This window comes from Furipterus horrens, unplaced genomic scaffold, assembly GCF_987537825.1.
Source record: "Furipterus horrens unplaced genomic scaffold, mFurHor1.1.pri manual_scaffold_4, whole genome shotgun sequence".
NCBI lineage: Eukaryota > Metazoa > Chordata > Mammalia > Chiroptera > Furipteridae > Furipterus > Furipterus horrens.
Window position 1 is genome coordinate 65,800,213 of NW_028327174.1, and position 16,285 is coordinate 65,816,497.

Genomic DNA, 16,285 nt, shown 5'->3' on the forward strand with positions numbered 1-16,285 from the left:
TTACTTTGCTTTCACTTAAAGACAAAAAAGCAAACACTAAAACTTAGCATTACAAAAACAACTGTAGAAACATATTCTCAGCTCCTTAACAAGACACCATTGAATGCAAAAAAAAAATTACATCTCCAGGGAATTAGCCAAAGTCAAAGGACAGCATCGGCCATGGCATAACAAACCATATATATATTTCTCAATAAAGCTGGGGGAGGGGGATGAGAAAAAATAATAATTAAACCAATAATAATTATGCTAATGCTCTAATAAACAAAACTGAAAGCTTACTAAAGAATAATTCAAAATATTTTCTTCACTGCCAAAAAATTTGAGCCATGTTCATTTATCATTTCTGTCAAGTCCTATACTTTGAAGAAACTTACAAGTACAGCAGGTCCTCAAATAATGTTGTTTCGTTCAATGTCGTTTCATTATAACATTGACGAGATGCCACAGGATGGAACTCCTGCTTATATCAACTAGCATATGGTAAAACTGGTTTTATGGTAGTCATTGGGCTTAGTCGCAGAACCCATCAATGATGTTAAGTGAGGACTTGAGTGGATTTTGCATTTAACAGGTAGAACTGAGCCACATGGGTTCAGTCTATTCAATTACAAAACAAGGTATTCTGAATGCACAGGACCTTGTTATAACATGCCTTGATATTATAGAAATACCATAAAGCTTTGGTTTACTCAGTTCTATTTGTTACTGACATTCAAAACAATGTTAAAATTTACTTCATCAGCAATCTTTATTAACAATATTAGGTATGTTATGTTTTGCAAATACATCATTTTAAACTTCTATAATCCTATACTAAGATAAAAAATTAGGAGGTTGATATCTTCCAACTAAGGTGTTCTACTAGAACGAGTAAAAAAAAGAGAAAGAAATCACTGGTGTGAACTCAATATTAAGAAAAATCCCTACAGCCAAGAACCAGAGACACTAAAAAGGATATAAATAAACCATTCCAAACTCAATTAAAACAACACACGCACCTCTTTGCAGGTAAAATAATGTCATCAAATTATAGGATATAATAAGCACTATATGTAGAATGTTTTCATTTCTGAATTTATTTTCCCAAATTAAGAACTTAACTAAATCACTCAAAATTTATATATACAGAAAATTCAAACTTAGAAAACTGAGCAGGAAAAATAAAAACTCTTTTTTTCCCAGAAATCATCCCTCAAAGGTGAGGAGTCATCTTTATACCTAGTAGTCCTTACAATGTCTGTCAAGTTAGCAAATGGGAGACTTTTGAAAGACACATTAGAAAAAAATTACCCAGAGAATAATCTGATGGTCACAAGATGGGACGGGGTTGGGGTAATGGGTGAGAAAAGTGAAAGAGATTAAGTAGTACAAGTTATCAGTATAAAATATCACAAGAATATGAAGTACAGCATAGGGAACATAATCAGTAATATTGTAATAACCACATATAATCACTTCACAAGGTATATAAATGTCTCATCACTATGTTGTACACCTAAAACTAATATAATACTGTATGTCAAGTATAATTATTTCAAAAAAAAGTTTAATGACTTCAACCAATGTATTAGATTGCCTAACAATAAAAAAAGTAAATTTAACACAGATTCAGTAGCTATTCTGAGGACAGGAGCTAACAATTATAATTGCTGGTTATTATTAGACATGGCCATCAATAATCACTGACCTCTTTACTAAGAATTCTTAGTCTTTTCTAACACCAATTTACTTTTTGAACTATTTTGCCCATAGTGGTTGAGGCAAACTATACCACTAACTTAAATATTTACAACCACCAATAGCAATTAATAAAACAAATTTCCCCCCAAAGTCACATTACCAAGGTATCATAATAGAAAACCTTGAAAAGACAGATCTTAAATTAATAACAACAAAAATGTTCTCTTCTATCAGGGCAGGATAAGGACTGTCAACTACCATGCCTTCAGACCTATGAATCCTCTCAGTTCATTCTAAGAGAAGAGGTCTAAATACCAACTTTTCTTAGTTTAAAGAAGTCTCAGAAAGTGAGATTTTTCCAAAACAAGGAGCTTCTCAGGACAGGCTTGGTGGCTGAATGGCTGACAACACACCAGCCCTGTGTCCTGCCTTTGCCCCATGTTTTCCTTACTCCCCATCAGACTCTTTAGGCACAGAGCTATTTGCCAAGGCCTGACATGGTCATCAAATGTTCAGTGCACATATTTTTAACTTGATTTCCCCAGAGTGAATATATGAATTTTGCCACCAATAATCTCTGGGACAGCTTTCAGCTTTGTCTCTTACTCCGCCTGTATTGCCTCTGAGTCATGTTCAAGTAGGGAAGCAGAGAGCACCAAGAGCAGCCACGGTGGGAGGAATCCAGCAACCTCTTGAAACAACACCAGAGCACAGGACTCACCAGGACATGGGTCTGGGAGCTGACAGTGCAAAAAGCCAGCAGCCAAAGTGCTAACATCTTCTCCCAGAAGCTGATGACATGTAATTAATTGTTAGCCCCGGTTTTAAGTATGCAGCTAACTAAAAGATTCATTCCCCATCCAAATTATTCCTCCCTTCATAACGATAGGGAGAAAGAGTGTTTACTGATGTCTACTCTAAATTGTTTTAATTTAGTTAATTCACACAGAAAAGGCAGAAAACCATCAAGATACAATTTTAAAGAGGCCAATTATACAATAACCAAAAAAAGCTTCACTATTTATCCTGACTGTAAGAAGCTACTAAACTAGCACTTTCCAATTCAAAGATTACCCTTTCCCGCACACCTTTCTTTAGGATCCTCACAATTTCCCATATGTCAGGGTATCCTGACTCAAACCTCAATCAGGACAGGCCACTCCTTCCCTGTACTTAAGAGTGTTAACAGTGCACACTGATAAAGGGCACCACTGCCAGACAAAATCATCTGGAAAATTAATCACTCTTCAGTTGTGTGGGTGGGGGTCTGGATGCTATAAAATAATCACATCTATCATGCTACAATTCTATGAGCTGACTTTATTAACATAATCAAATATTGATTACAAAAAACATTTTTAACTTTAAAGACTTTATAATAATAAATATAACACTTCTCCAAGGAGGATACAGAGAAGGCCCATAGGCATATGAAAGAATGCTCAACATCACTAGCCATCAGGGAGATGCAAATTAAAACCACAGTGAGATACCACTTCACACTAGTCAGAATGGCCATCATCAACAAATAAACAAACAACAAATGCTGGCGAGGATGCGGAGAAAAGGGAACCCTACTGCCCTGTTGGTGGGAATGCAGACTGGTGCGGCCACTATGGGAAACAGTATGAAATTTTCTCAAAAAACTAAAAATGGAACTGCCTTTTGATCCAGTGATTCCATTGCTACGATTATCCCCAAAGAATCCTGAAACACCAATTCAAAAGAACCTATGCACCCCTATGTTCATAGCAGTGCCATTCACAATAACTAAGTGTTGGAAACAGCCTAAGTGCCTATCAGTGGATAAGTAGATGAAAAAATTGTGGTACATTTACACAATGGAATACTATGCAGCAGAAAGAAAGAATGAACTCCTACCTTTTGCAACAGCATGAACAGAACTGGAGAGTATTATGCTTAGTGAAATAAGCTAGGTGGCAAAGAAAAATACCGTATGATCTCACCTAATACTGGAAGCTAATGAACAAAACTAACAAATGAGCAAAATAGAACCAGAGGCATGGAAACAAGAACAGACTGACAGTGACCAGAGAGGAGGGGGAGGAGGAAAAGGGGGAAAGAAGAAGGCTCTATTCAAGAAACTATTATAAATGACCCATGGACATGAACAACAGGGTGGGGAATGACAATAGGAGAGGGGGAAGTGGGTGGGACAGGGGAGAAAAATGGGGGGGAAATGGGACAATTATAATAGAAAAGCAATAAAAAAATAAAATTAAAAAAATAAATAAATAAATAATCTCTAAGGAGCTAGCTGTTATTTAAAAAAGTAAACACACTGATAAATTATATCCTAATACATACAATTTTAAGTTCCTAGTACTTCTATTGCTATTATTTCATACATCTTTAAATAGTCTCTATTACTAAATTAAACTCATTGTAAAATTAAACTGATAAAGGTTCAGAGAAAATGTGGGCTTACCACGCTAATGTATACTCACCTGATTTGGTATGTTTTCCTTCACACGTGTCCAAGCCCCAGCTTTATATAAATACTGGGCTGGGCTCAGAAATTTTGCTCTATATTCAGAATTCACCTTCCTGACATAAATAAAACAAGAGTAAATATTTCACCATGTCAATCATCTAAATACTATGCTATATATCTTATAAAATACATACCCAAGCCTTTGATGTCTCCAAGGAATGTACTTCTTTTTAGACTGGTTTAAGTCTTTTGATTCCATCTCTGCTTCTAATTTTAAAGAATCGTCTGTTTTATTACACTAAAATGATAAAATTTAAACTTTTTACGCTAAAAATGTTTTATATATTAAAGTGAAAGCACAAATGTTATCAAGTATATTGGATACTGTATTACAATTGTTTTTATAATAGAAGCTTTAACTATTAAAGATAACAGAAATTACAAGAAATTAACAAGCAAGTTTTGAAACTAGTATTATCTGGCTAGTGTGTTTGAAATATAACTCAGGATACAGTTTCAATTACTACCAATTAAAATTTTAGATCCTTGGCTAGGAAAAAAATGTTTTATTAACAAATAAATATCTAAATAAATAAACTTTCCGTTACTACCTTTTAAGTAGTAATCTTTCATTTGCTCTTGATATTCTAAATTTATATTTAATTGTGTTAACAATAATTCAATGTAAGACCCCAGTTAATAAGTTATCACATTGCTTTACTGAATAACTTAAACATTCTTTTTTTTCTCTGTAAGAACATCACAGATCCAAAAAAGTGTGTGTGTGTACATATAGTCATATAGTTTCTATTTTTAGAACACATAAAATATCACATATGACATTCCAGGAAATTAAAAAATAAGGCTCCATTTACTTACCATTTACAATAATTTTAACCTGATGTTGCAACTTAAATAGCTACTATTTCACACAGAAGCAGGTGTTTGTATATCCCGAGGTAAATCATGTGAATTATACTGGCTATAACTTGGCATGCTATAACTTTGGTTTAAAATGCATGTGTTTGTGTGTGTTTGTGTTTGATTTCTATTACTTAATTTAAAGTATTGTATGTGTTTCTGTCACTACTGTTACCCTTGGAGCCCACATTACTTTAAGGTCTGTCACTTAATATTAGACATAGCAGACTTACCAAGCATTCATTGCACTGTATTATATTTAACTATTTACATCTCTGTCTCCCCAATAGCCCAAGACCTGCTTAGAGCTTAGGGTAGTTATTCCTGTATTCTCAGTAGCTACCCAATATCCAGTCCCTACTAAGTGCTCAATGAACATCTGGTAATTAATGAACAAACAAATGACTTAATGAACTAGCTAAAAACAAAATTTCAAGTGGTACTAAGTGGAAAAAAAAATGTGTAGTCTAAAATGAGGATTCTGTTTTGCTTAAAGAGTTGACGAATACCTTTTTTTCAGGAGATACTGTTTCAAAATGTCCGTTTTCTTTTAAATCATTTCTTAATTTTGGTTCTTTCACTGGAGATAAACCCTTGAAATTTCTTTTGTATTCAGTTTCATGGATTATTGAGTTACCTTTGAATTGTGGAAATTTGCTTTTATTGTGGAAAACCTTAAAACAAAAATTAGTTTAGTTTATTGTTGGTTAAACATACAGAACTCAGTTTTTCAACAGCTAAAAAAATTTCACACAGGAAGTTAAATCACAGGATACAAAATAAGGCAAAATTATATATGACTCTGTGATTTCATTTGACATGTCTAATTAATATCCAAAGGACAACAAAAGCAAAAATAGACACATGAGATTACATCAAACTAAAAAGCTTCTGTATAGAAAACAGAATAAAGAGACAATCTATGGAATGGGAGAAAATATATGCAAACTTTAGATCTCATAAGAGGTCAATATTCAAAATATATTAAGGAACTCAAACAACTCAATAGCAAGAAAACAACCTAGTTTAAAAATGGGCAAAGAGGCATAAAAACAGACACAGAGATGAATGTAACAGAACAGGGAGTCCAGATATAAACCCACGTATATATGGTCAGTTAATTTACGACAAAGAAGCGAGAATATATAATGGGAAAAGGATAGTCTCTTCAATAAATGGTACTGGAAAGACTAGACAACTGTATACAAAAGAATGAAACTGAGCCACACAGTCTTACACCACATGCAAAGATCAAATGAAAATGGCTTAAAAACTTGAATATAAGACCTAAAACCATAAAATCTCCGAGGAAAATATTTGCAAACCATATATTTAATAAGAGATTAATATATAAGAGATTAATATAATAATAGAAGTCATACAACTCAAAAGAAAATAAACAAAAAAATCCAATTAAAAATGGACAGAGGAACTGAACAGACATTTTTCCAATGGAGTCATACAAATGGCTAGTGGGTATACAAACAACTGATCAACATCAATAATCATCAGGAAAATATAAATCAAAATTACAATGAGACAATTGCCTCACATCTGTTAGAATAGCTACTATCAAAAATACAAAAGATTAAGTGTTGAGGATGTGCAGAACTCCTGTATATTGTCGGTGGGAATATAAATTAGTAGAGCTATTATGGAAAATAGTATGGAGGTTCCTCCAAAAACTGAAAACATAACTACCATATGATTCAGCAATTCCATTTCTGGCTATATTTCCAAAGGAAGTGAAATCAGTATCTCAAAGTTTATCTGCACTCCCTTGTTCACTGAAGCATTATTCACAATAGCCAAGATATGAAATGAGCCTAAGTGTCCATCAACAGATGAATGGATAAAGAACATGTGGCATGTATATACAATGGAATATTATTCAGCCTTAAAAAAAAGAAGAAATCCCGTCATTTGCAACATGGCTGAACCTGGAGAACATACACTAAGTGAAATAAGCCAGGCACAGAAAGACAAAGACTGCATGATTGCACTTATCTGTGGAATTTATAAAAGCTAAACTCATAGAAGCAGAGTAGAATGGTGGCTGCCAGGGGCTAGTGCATGGGGAAAACGGGGTGATGTTTGGTCAGAGTCTAAAATTTCAATTGTGCAGGACAAATAAGTTCTGCAGATCTCAAGTAGTATAGCATGGTGACTATAGTTAATGACGCTGTATTATATACTTGAAACTTGCTAAGAGGGTGGATCTTAAGAGTTCTCACCACAAAAAAATTAACTATATGAAGTGAGAGATGTATTAGTTTGATTGTGGTAATCATTTCACAATGTATACATGTATCAAAACATTACGCTGTACACATAAATATATAATTTTTGTCAATTACTGTATACCTCAATACAACTGGAAAAAATTCGAAGATCAATTTTCTATATTCATTACTACTATTTTTTGAATAATAGCTATTGTAATTAAAATAAGGCTTAAGCCAAAAGAAATAATGAATCATATCTTTTCTTCCCAAAGTCTCTCATCAGTTTGGTAATTTTAATAATATGTGCATAGACATTAGCTTTACAAAGCAACTCTGTTGTCAGCTCTGCAGGGTTTTTCTTCAACATAAATTTTTTTCTTTCTGCAAAAATAGAAAATTCTTAACATTTTGAATGTCTGGTATGTTCACTTTTCATTTTTTTGTGTCTGAGCTTGCTTATTTTTAGCTAAAGGCAAGGGAAAAATCATGTATTATGTTTCTATTTTTAAATATTTCCTTAGTATTTCACAATATGGTTTCCATTTTATTGTATATAACTACTGATTACAAGGAAAGCAAATGAAAGAGATGGAGTTCAAATAAAGTGTATTATTGCTTTATAACTCTGAATAGTATATCTTCATACAGATTGAATCCAAATAGTATATCTTTTTAAGATACAGTATAACCTGCAGTATTTTTCTGGCAAACATTGCTCTGACTCATTTACATGTTAATACAAGACATCCTTTCAGAAAACAGGTGCCTGATAAAACAGAACTAAATAGCTCTTTCAGAGGTCCCCATCAACAAGCACTTAATTTCAGTCACAGAGCTCTCCAATCCAAAGACCCTGAAACTGATATGCTTTGAACTAACAAAAAGTATTTGCATCACCCCCAAATTCTTTGAAACCTTCATAATGAAAGCAATAAAATCACTGAAGTGTTGCTAGTGATTTGTATTATACTTCTGATCCTATAAAAAAAAAATTTCTATACAATACTTTCACTGAAATATGTAAAAGCTGTTAATGGGACTTTAATCTGAATCAGCTCTATTTTAAAGGTGAACTACTCTATGAAAACTGAATTAGTCACAATTTTCAAGTATTAAGTAATTTTTAGCTGCACTTATAAGAATACTTGTAAACCAGCAAAAGAAGTATTGATACTATTTACTAGGTTCACAAAGTGTACATATCAGTTTAAATCATTTTATGTGTTCCTATATAAATTTCCAATTTTAAAAAAACTGAAAAACAAGTAGATAAACCCAAAGTTTCCACAATTTATAGGATCACTGCTATTATTATCTTAGTGTAAGGTAACTGATGTTCTTGCCTTGCTAAATCTAATTATCCTCTCAGTCCTTAGGGGTATATAGTGAATGCTACGATACAGGAGAAAATAAATGTGAGGGTGTGTGAAGGTATGTGCATATGTGTGCACTCCCACTGTTTATAAAGAAAAACACAAAGGATGAGGAGAAACAAGAGTCTGAGCTGTCAGGAGGCTATGGGGATAGTCTAAATGGAAGTATTTCCTACCTAGGCCTAGGAGTATGTTTAAGGATGTAAATGAGAGTTAAGAGCCTAAGAACTGTCTAGGGGAGACAGTAGTAAAGCAGGAGTATTTGTTAGTAATGGTAATCCAATACTAAAATTGTGCAAGCATACAATGAACCTAATATCACATTTAGTTATCATTAGAGCTTTTTGAATTTTATAAGTATAGTTAAACTGTCAATTCCTATTACTGTTCATTTAATAAAACAATAAAATTATATACCTTCTGTTACTATAAAAATATTCTGTACTAATAAAATAAATATCCAAAGCAGTTATGCCTTTCTTGGAAGACAAAAAACATATAATATATTGGTCAACTAAACAGAGTTTATAATAAAACCAATTTAATATTTTTTTTCATAAATAAAAGAACTCACAGCATACAAAAACTTACCAGTCCCTAGGTTTTCAGTACCCTGTCTCATATTTAGTATGTATAATGGATCTGGCAACAATGACCATCAGCAGCCTAGCATATTACCGTGTCACTGCTATAATTACAAGCAATAGGATGATTGATGTTAGCAAAACTCTCATTTTCATTTGTCTAGAACCTACCTCCAGGCCTACTTAAGTATCTCATTTCTTTCAGCAAGTAGGTCTATGTAAATCTGTATAACTACATTAAATGATAATAGTCAAACACATACTATATCCATTAAACTACCTGATTGGCTGCAAAAACTGGAGCAGTTTCTTTAGGCGTCTTCCAAACAAACTGCCTTTGATATTCAGAATTTCTCAAGATACTATGTGAAGGAACAACAGTCAGTCCAGCCTTCTTCTGCAGAAATCTATCCAACTGTTAGGAAAAAAATCCCACTCAAAGTCAATTAAAATTTCCAAATCTTTTTACTGTGGTAAAATAAACATACAGTACAGCATTATTAATTATATCAATGTTGTTATACAATTTTCTCAGTTAATAATCCCTCTTTTAAATTGTCAGACTATTTAAAATTCCTTTCTTAATACTGTCAAGAAATTATTATGCATTCCACAAAAAGTTTAACATCTCTCAACTCCTTCTTACCAATTATTTATAATTAAATCTATTACTAAGAAACAACAGCCCCTTGCTTTATCCACACATTGCTTCTGGGACACCCCTTCCCCTGCCCACCAGACTTACACATCACCTTCCTTGATTCCCCTATGCCCCCTGGTTTTCACCAGCCATGGGTTCCTCTCCAACACTTCTACATGCCTCTCCGTGGTTCCAGTCAGCAGTGGACATGAAATGGGGAAGAAGCACAGTGGGATGGAGAAAAAGGTGGGAGGCAGCGAGATGTCTGCATGGGTCCCTGCAGCCTCTGCTTATGTGCTCTCAGGGACCTTCTGCAGGCCAGCTATGACATAAGAGAGAAGAACTGCAAGATCTTTGAGGTCCAGCCAAAACTCTCCTTTCTTTTGCATTTCATCAATTGAGATTCTGTTTTTTTTTCCCTCTCCTTGCTGGTATACAACAATAAATTGAAAACAGCCTAGGTAGAAGTCAGCTCACCATCCCTGCCAGAGGTAATGACCTACTCCCCTTCTCCGTCTCAACTTGATCTCTCCCTTAGGACTCAGATGCTGATATATGATGAATAAAATCCAGAAGCAAGCTGTCCACCCAATGAAGAGATACCTTAGTATAACTAGTACAAAGTTACTATTAAGAATAGAATTAATTCACGATAAAGTCAATAGCCTCTTGTTAACTAATCTATAGATGAGAAAACAACAATGGAAATATTTTAAGCATAAAATGTAATACTTTGAAAACGATGAAATGTACAAGAAATTCTTTGCTTTTGTGAAGAAGCATGGTGACTATACTTACCTTATTATCTATATTTTCTGAGAGAATCTTGGAAGATTGTTCCAGTTCCACATTATCATGAACTGGTATATGGTTTGCTATTACATCCTTATTACTTTCCACAATATCTGAAGCCCCTTCAGCTCTGGATTCTGCAGAGTGAGATCTGGTTCTCTTGGGAACCCTGGAGGCTTCTAGTGCAAGAACTCTTTCTTGGTTAACATCTTTTTGTTCTACCTCTTGTGATTCTGGTGCTTCTGGGGCTTCAGGTTCTGCTGATACAACCACATCATTCTCTGAGATAGCTCCATTCCACTCAAGAGATTTTGAAATCTGTGGGTCATGGTAAGGGACTCTTCTTTTTGAAATAAAACTTGGCTCTTTCGTGATTCCTACGAAATATAGCATACAAAAGTAGAAGCCACCAAAGCACAGAGTTGCAAAGACAACTTTTAGTAACACCTATGAGAGGAGAAATTAAATTTAAAATTTGGTTGAGACTATAAGCATAGTTTTTCAACATAAAATCTTTAATATTGTTTAAAAAATATATTATAAATTTGACCATTAAAAATTTTTTTAATTAGGGTCACAATGTCCAAGTTACCCTCACACAAGCCACTGGAACTGCAACGTGATGGGCCTGGCAAGTCAGGCAGCACATGCTGCCTCCGTTTCTAATTACTTTCCTGTGCTACTTAACAGAACAATGGGCCCTGGTGGTGTCAAAATTTGGAACTTTTCACAAAGCTTCTCTTATGCACAGCAGACCAAGATGAGAAGGGATGAGATGTCATTATGCTGGATCCTGGTTCTACATTTGCCTTGATTTCCTGAGAATGAACCTTTTAACAAGAGCTAAGATACTATTTCTCTATATTTCTGTCTGGCAAGCAAATGTCCAAAAAACTTAACCTTCTGCCCAGGTAAGAGGAGCTCTGTGGAATGACAGCCACTAAGATACTGCCCCAGTTTGGGGCCATTCTTTAAATAGAAAGAAGACCGTGCAGGGTGGGGGAAAAAGATAAGAATGGAAGGGAAAGGAAGGAGACAGGAGTGGAGAGAAAATCCGGCAGGAGGTAAATAAAAGCCAGAGTTCTTTAGCCTCTGTCATGGATGTTTCTACCCTTACAAGGTTCCCCTAGACCAGTGGTCTTCACACGGGGTGCATGCATGTCTGGAGGCACATACAGACAATTCAGGGGAGGGGGGGCAGGAGCAGCTTAAGGGAATCATTTTCCAGATCCTAACTTCCATGTGTTACTTCCTGACACTGATCTCCCTACGAGATGCATCTGCCATCTGTAGTTTTACTTCTCACTGCCCCTTTCATAATCACCCCTTTCCCACTTCACAGAAGAGGGACAACACCTCTCAACCAGCCCCAGGGAATAAAAAAAATCTCATAAGTGGGGAAGGAAAACAAAGGGATAATTCAAGAAAGTATAACTCCTGAGGGAGCATATTTGACAGCAAAACAAAGGCGGCAGAGATTAGAAATAACAAAGGAACAGTTCCTTATTTCATCCAGTTCCACATCTTTCTACCTGTCTTAGAATTAAAATCCAGATATAAAAGTGCCATTATGTGAAATGCATATATACATATTAATACATTTATTTGGATTAAAAGAGTTAGACCTCTTCTCTCACAGAAAATAATTTTGATTAGCTTTGCCAAGGAGGACTAACTTTACGGATTCTATCTACGATGAGCATTTACCATAAACTGAATGAGCTCAAGTGGCAGCTCCAGTTTTAACAAAATACAAGTAAAATACATGTATGATATTTAATATACCAAAAAGTCACAGTCTTTGAAACTATCTGTTACATTTACGATAAAAATATTAAATATCAACTTAAAAATATGAAGGAATACAAAGACCTTCTAAATTCTGTTAGGAAGTATGAAAGTATAAAAGTTTGAAGACCACTGCCCTAGACTTCTCTCTGCTTTAACACAGAAAGGACTGCTGGGTAGGAGAGCAAAATAAAAGGAGAAGATTCTCAAGTGGCCTGCCCTTATCTCCCAGCACCAGCAAAAATACACTATGGGGAAAAATGCCGAGCCAGTCCCAGGTAACACTGCTGTTGTTCCTGGATAATCTCTCATCTCCCTTTATGAACATCCTGGAGCTCTAACCCTGGCCTCCCTCTTATCTAATATTTGATATTCTCCATTAACATGCCTCCTTCCCTAGACCATTCCTCCTTTTGTAAAGTATCATTCTCCAAAGTGGCTTTGCTCCTACAGTCTCATTTAATCACCTCTCAACCCTCAAATACACCTCCTCTAAGCTAAAATGTCATGGAGGCAACTATCTGTTTACACAATTTCCCAGTGTCATAATATCCCTCTAGGCCCTCAGTGGAGCATCCACACTTCAACAGAGATTTATTTTGGATTGTTAATCTAATGGAGCCTCAAATGTGTGCAAGTTCTGGTCATTTGGAGGGGATTATGAGCACCGTCCTGCCCAAGAAGTACAGACATCCAGCCTTTGAAGTCAGGCTCTGGGCAAAGGATCCTAACACTTCAGATGATCCCTAAAAGAGCCACCCCTCTAGCCAACTCCTCCGTTTCCTCTCCAAACCTCATCCTGGAAACATCCTCATTTTATTAATTTCCTAGGCTTGGCACCCCACTCAATCTTATTCTTTTCCTGGCTTAAAATATCAAACATTTGAGGAACTTATATACCAGACATCAGGTACTCTTGCATGTCACATATGAGGCTCCAAGCATTCATTCATCCGTATATAGGCAGCTGGCCCTTAACAGGCAAAGTCTCAATTAATCTCTCCCAGCAGTCCTGTGCAATGTGCTTCCTAAATCCCCTTTGATGAAACAGGCCAAATTTGCCCAAGGTCACACAGCTAATGTGGATTCAAACTCAGGTTTATTCTTTCACTCAGTCTCGTTTCAATAAGCACTACAGTGTGTCGGCTACTGCATGGGGACAAGGTGGTGCAGACAGACAGACAAGAGCCCTGCTCTCAGAGGTCTTAGACTCCAGGGAGGGAGAATTAAGCGAGCAGGTAGAATAAGGTCAGTCTGTCTCTTTTCCCCTCTGCTGTGCTCGGGAAACCTTGCCCCGGGGCTCTGACTTCCATGGTACACAGGGAGGAAGCATGCGTGGTGACAGCGTGATGACAAGGATGGGGCCTCTGAATTCGCGGGTTTGGAACCGTAGGCTTGATTTCAAATCATGGTTCTATTATTTACTAGCTGTGAACCTTGGGCAACCTTCTTAATCTACCAAAGCTTCAATTCCTTGACACCTTGGGTGTACTCCTCCTCAGGACTATCCACTCTCAGCTTTCACGTCTTAGCGCAAACATCAGACCTAAAGCATATTTCCTCCAATCCATCCCTCCCCAAAGTTACCTATCATGCTAGCCTACAATTTTATAAAACAACCTGAAATCCCTTAGTTTATTTATTGAGTTACTTGTTCACTGTTCTTCACCACAGTTAAGGGTCTTTATCTAGTTCGAGGTTAAATTCCTAGAAGCTAGGAATACTCCTGGCCTATAGTAAACCCTCAATAAATATTAGTTAAATAAAACTAATGCATAAGTCAACCAAGCCAACTGACTGATGCTTCACAATTTTTTAATCATTCTGCAAACTTAACCCCAAGGCTTATTCAAGTTACGACTTTCAGTTTGCCCAACTCACCTAATTGATCTGATCTAAGTCCAGCCCATGGATACCTTCGCCCCACTGAGGAATTACAGGACTCTGTTAAGTATGACTTTTTCCACAGGAAGTTCCTCTGGTATTCACTCAGCCCCTGTAAATGCAAAGTACAATTTGAGTACAATGCAATTAATCAACGTTATTTTAAAACAGGCATCAGTAAAAATAACTTCTGAACCTCTAAAAAGGGTTGCAAGACTTAAAACTGATAATTAAACAAAGAAGAGCTCCTTAATAATAGCTTCTATTTACCCAACCCTGTGCTAAGCAGTTCACATGTGTTACATCCTTCAACGCTCACAACCACTTGAGGCAGATGCTGGCAGGAATCTGAGGCTCAGAACGGCGGCCCTTTCGCAGGCTGGCTGATTCCAGAAGCCTTAACTCTTCTCTATTAACACTGGCAAACTAAATCCTCATTACTATAATTATCCTAATTAAGGTCTCACCAAGTACACAATATTATGTGTTCTGCCTAACACCTTTCACAATTCTGTCAACTAAAAAAAAAGACAAATCTCCCATTCTGGATACAAATCCTTAAGATAAAAGGCTAAGACAGTCAGGGTTTGTGGAAAGCTGTGGTCAGCTGTCAATGTTGAAGTGTGCTTGACCCTATCAGCTACCTGGAACTTTTAACGAAGCTAATGCACGTCCATGAATAGTGTATTTCTTACACCCTGTCTTTATCCTGTCAAGGTTCCGTTTCTCAAGCCTTTAAAAGACATATGCACTTTAAAAGTTTTAAGGAGGAGAGTTGTTAAATGCCAAGCAGTGAAATGGGCCACAAGTGTCCCAATCTGAAGCCCGTTATCAAGTTCTCTCCCTCCACCTCCACTCCTCTGAGCCTCCCAAACCTATCACAACACCATCTAACTCTAGCACACGGTAACTCCGAAGTGAGCGTGAGCGGAGAGGGAGCTAGGAGAGGAGACGAACATCCTCCAGGGCTGTGCCAGGCAGACTCTGGGGCTGACAGGCTCTGCGGGGCCGAGGGGGACAGCGCAGAAAGCCAGCGAGGCCCCCGCCGGCCGCACCCGCCCCGCTACGGCTCCCCCCATCAGCCATCGGGCCCGGGGACCCCGGCCTCACCTTGAAGCGCACCGGCATGTCGCCCGGCGCTGGAAGCCCCCTCACTCCGACAGTTAACGGGACAAAAAGCCCCGAGGGGGCGGGGCAAACAACAGCCCGTTCCCTAGCAAAACCCTTGGCTCGGCGTCCCAGACTACGCGCCGGCGCATTCCCCGCTTCCCTCCTTGAGCCCTGTCTCTCTGCTTTTCCCCGCCCATTTTGAAGCCTAAAAACCAATAGAAATTTGGGAAACTGCTTGCCGTCATTAAGATTTCACCAATCGATGCCCGAAACGGAGACGCCCGCCTCCCGTGCCAAATCCCGAGGGCTAATAGAAACGGCGGGCAAGACCGGCCAATGAGGCTCCCAGAACCGCGGTGGGCGGGGCCCCGCGGGAGCTTTGTCTTGAGGATTGCTCAGAGTCCGCTGGTGTCGCGGGCTCCACCGCCACATTGAGAGGGTTTTGGGGTGGAATTCGTGTGTCCCCTGCCTTGCTCGGCCACGGTACCTGACGTCACAAAGCATGAAGGTGTGTTCTTAATTACAAAATGTCAGATGGGCCGAGTGTTTGTTTTTAAGTAAAAATGTTTAGGTATATTCTCCCGAATATCAGTTCCTACAACCGAAAGCCACGTTAGACTACTTACAAACTGTCGCTTCGAAAGGGAAAGACCAAAAAATAAATACAGCTTAGGCAGGGCAAAAGAAATGTTTTTATTAAATCTTAAAACACATACTGCTGACTTCCAGTGGTGTTCTTGCCTCCCATAATCCCCCCACTCAAAAAACATGTGCATATGACTCTTAGATTAGAAAACATTAATTAATGATGTTTGTCGCCCCTCAATTGT

The 16,285-nt window shown here is 37.2% G+C and overlaps 1 protein-coding gene across 2 annotated transcripts in view; it reads right to left on the reverse strand.

The window, feature by feature from the left end:
• The window catches only part of SAXO6 (stabilizer of axonemal microtubules 6), a 30,839-nt gene extending 15,231 nt beyond the window's left edge, over positions 1-15,608 (reverse strand). For both annotated transcript variants that reach the window (XM_090273577.1, XM_090273578.1), the window contains exons 1-7: positions 15,456-15,608; positions 14,343-14,457; positions 10,680-11,050; positions 9,522-9,656; positions 5,569-5,733; positions 4,333-4,436; positions 4,152-4,251 (exon numbers count right to left, since the gene is read on the reverse strand). In XM_090273577.1, coding sequence (XP_090129703.1) covers positions 4,152-4,251; positions 4,333-4,436; positions 5,569-5,733; positions 9,522-9,656; positions 10,680-11,050; positions 14,343-14,457; positions 15,456-15,473 — 1,008 coding nt within the window. In that variant the 5' untranslated portion in view covers positions 15,474-15,608. The remainder of the gene's footprint in view (positions 1-4,151; positions 4,252-4,332; positions 4,437-5,568; positions 5,734-9,521; positions 9,657-10,679; positions 11,051-14,342; positions 14,458-15,455) is intronic.
• Positions 15,609-16,285: the final 677 nt, after the last annotated feature.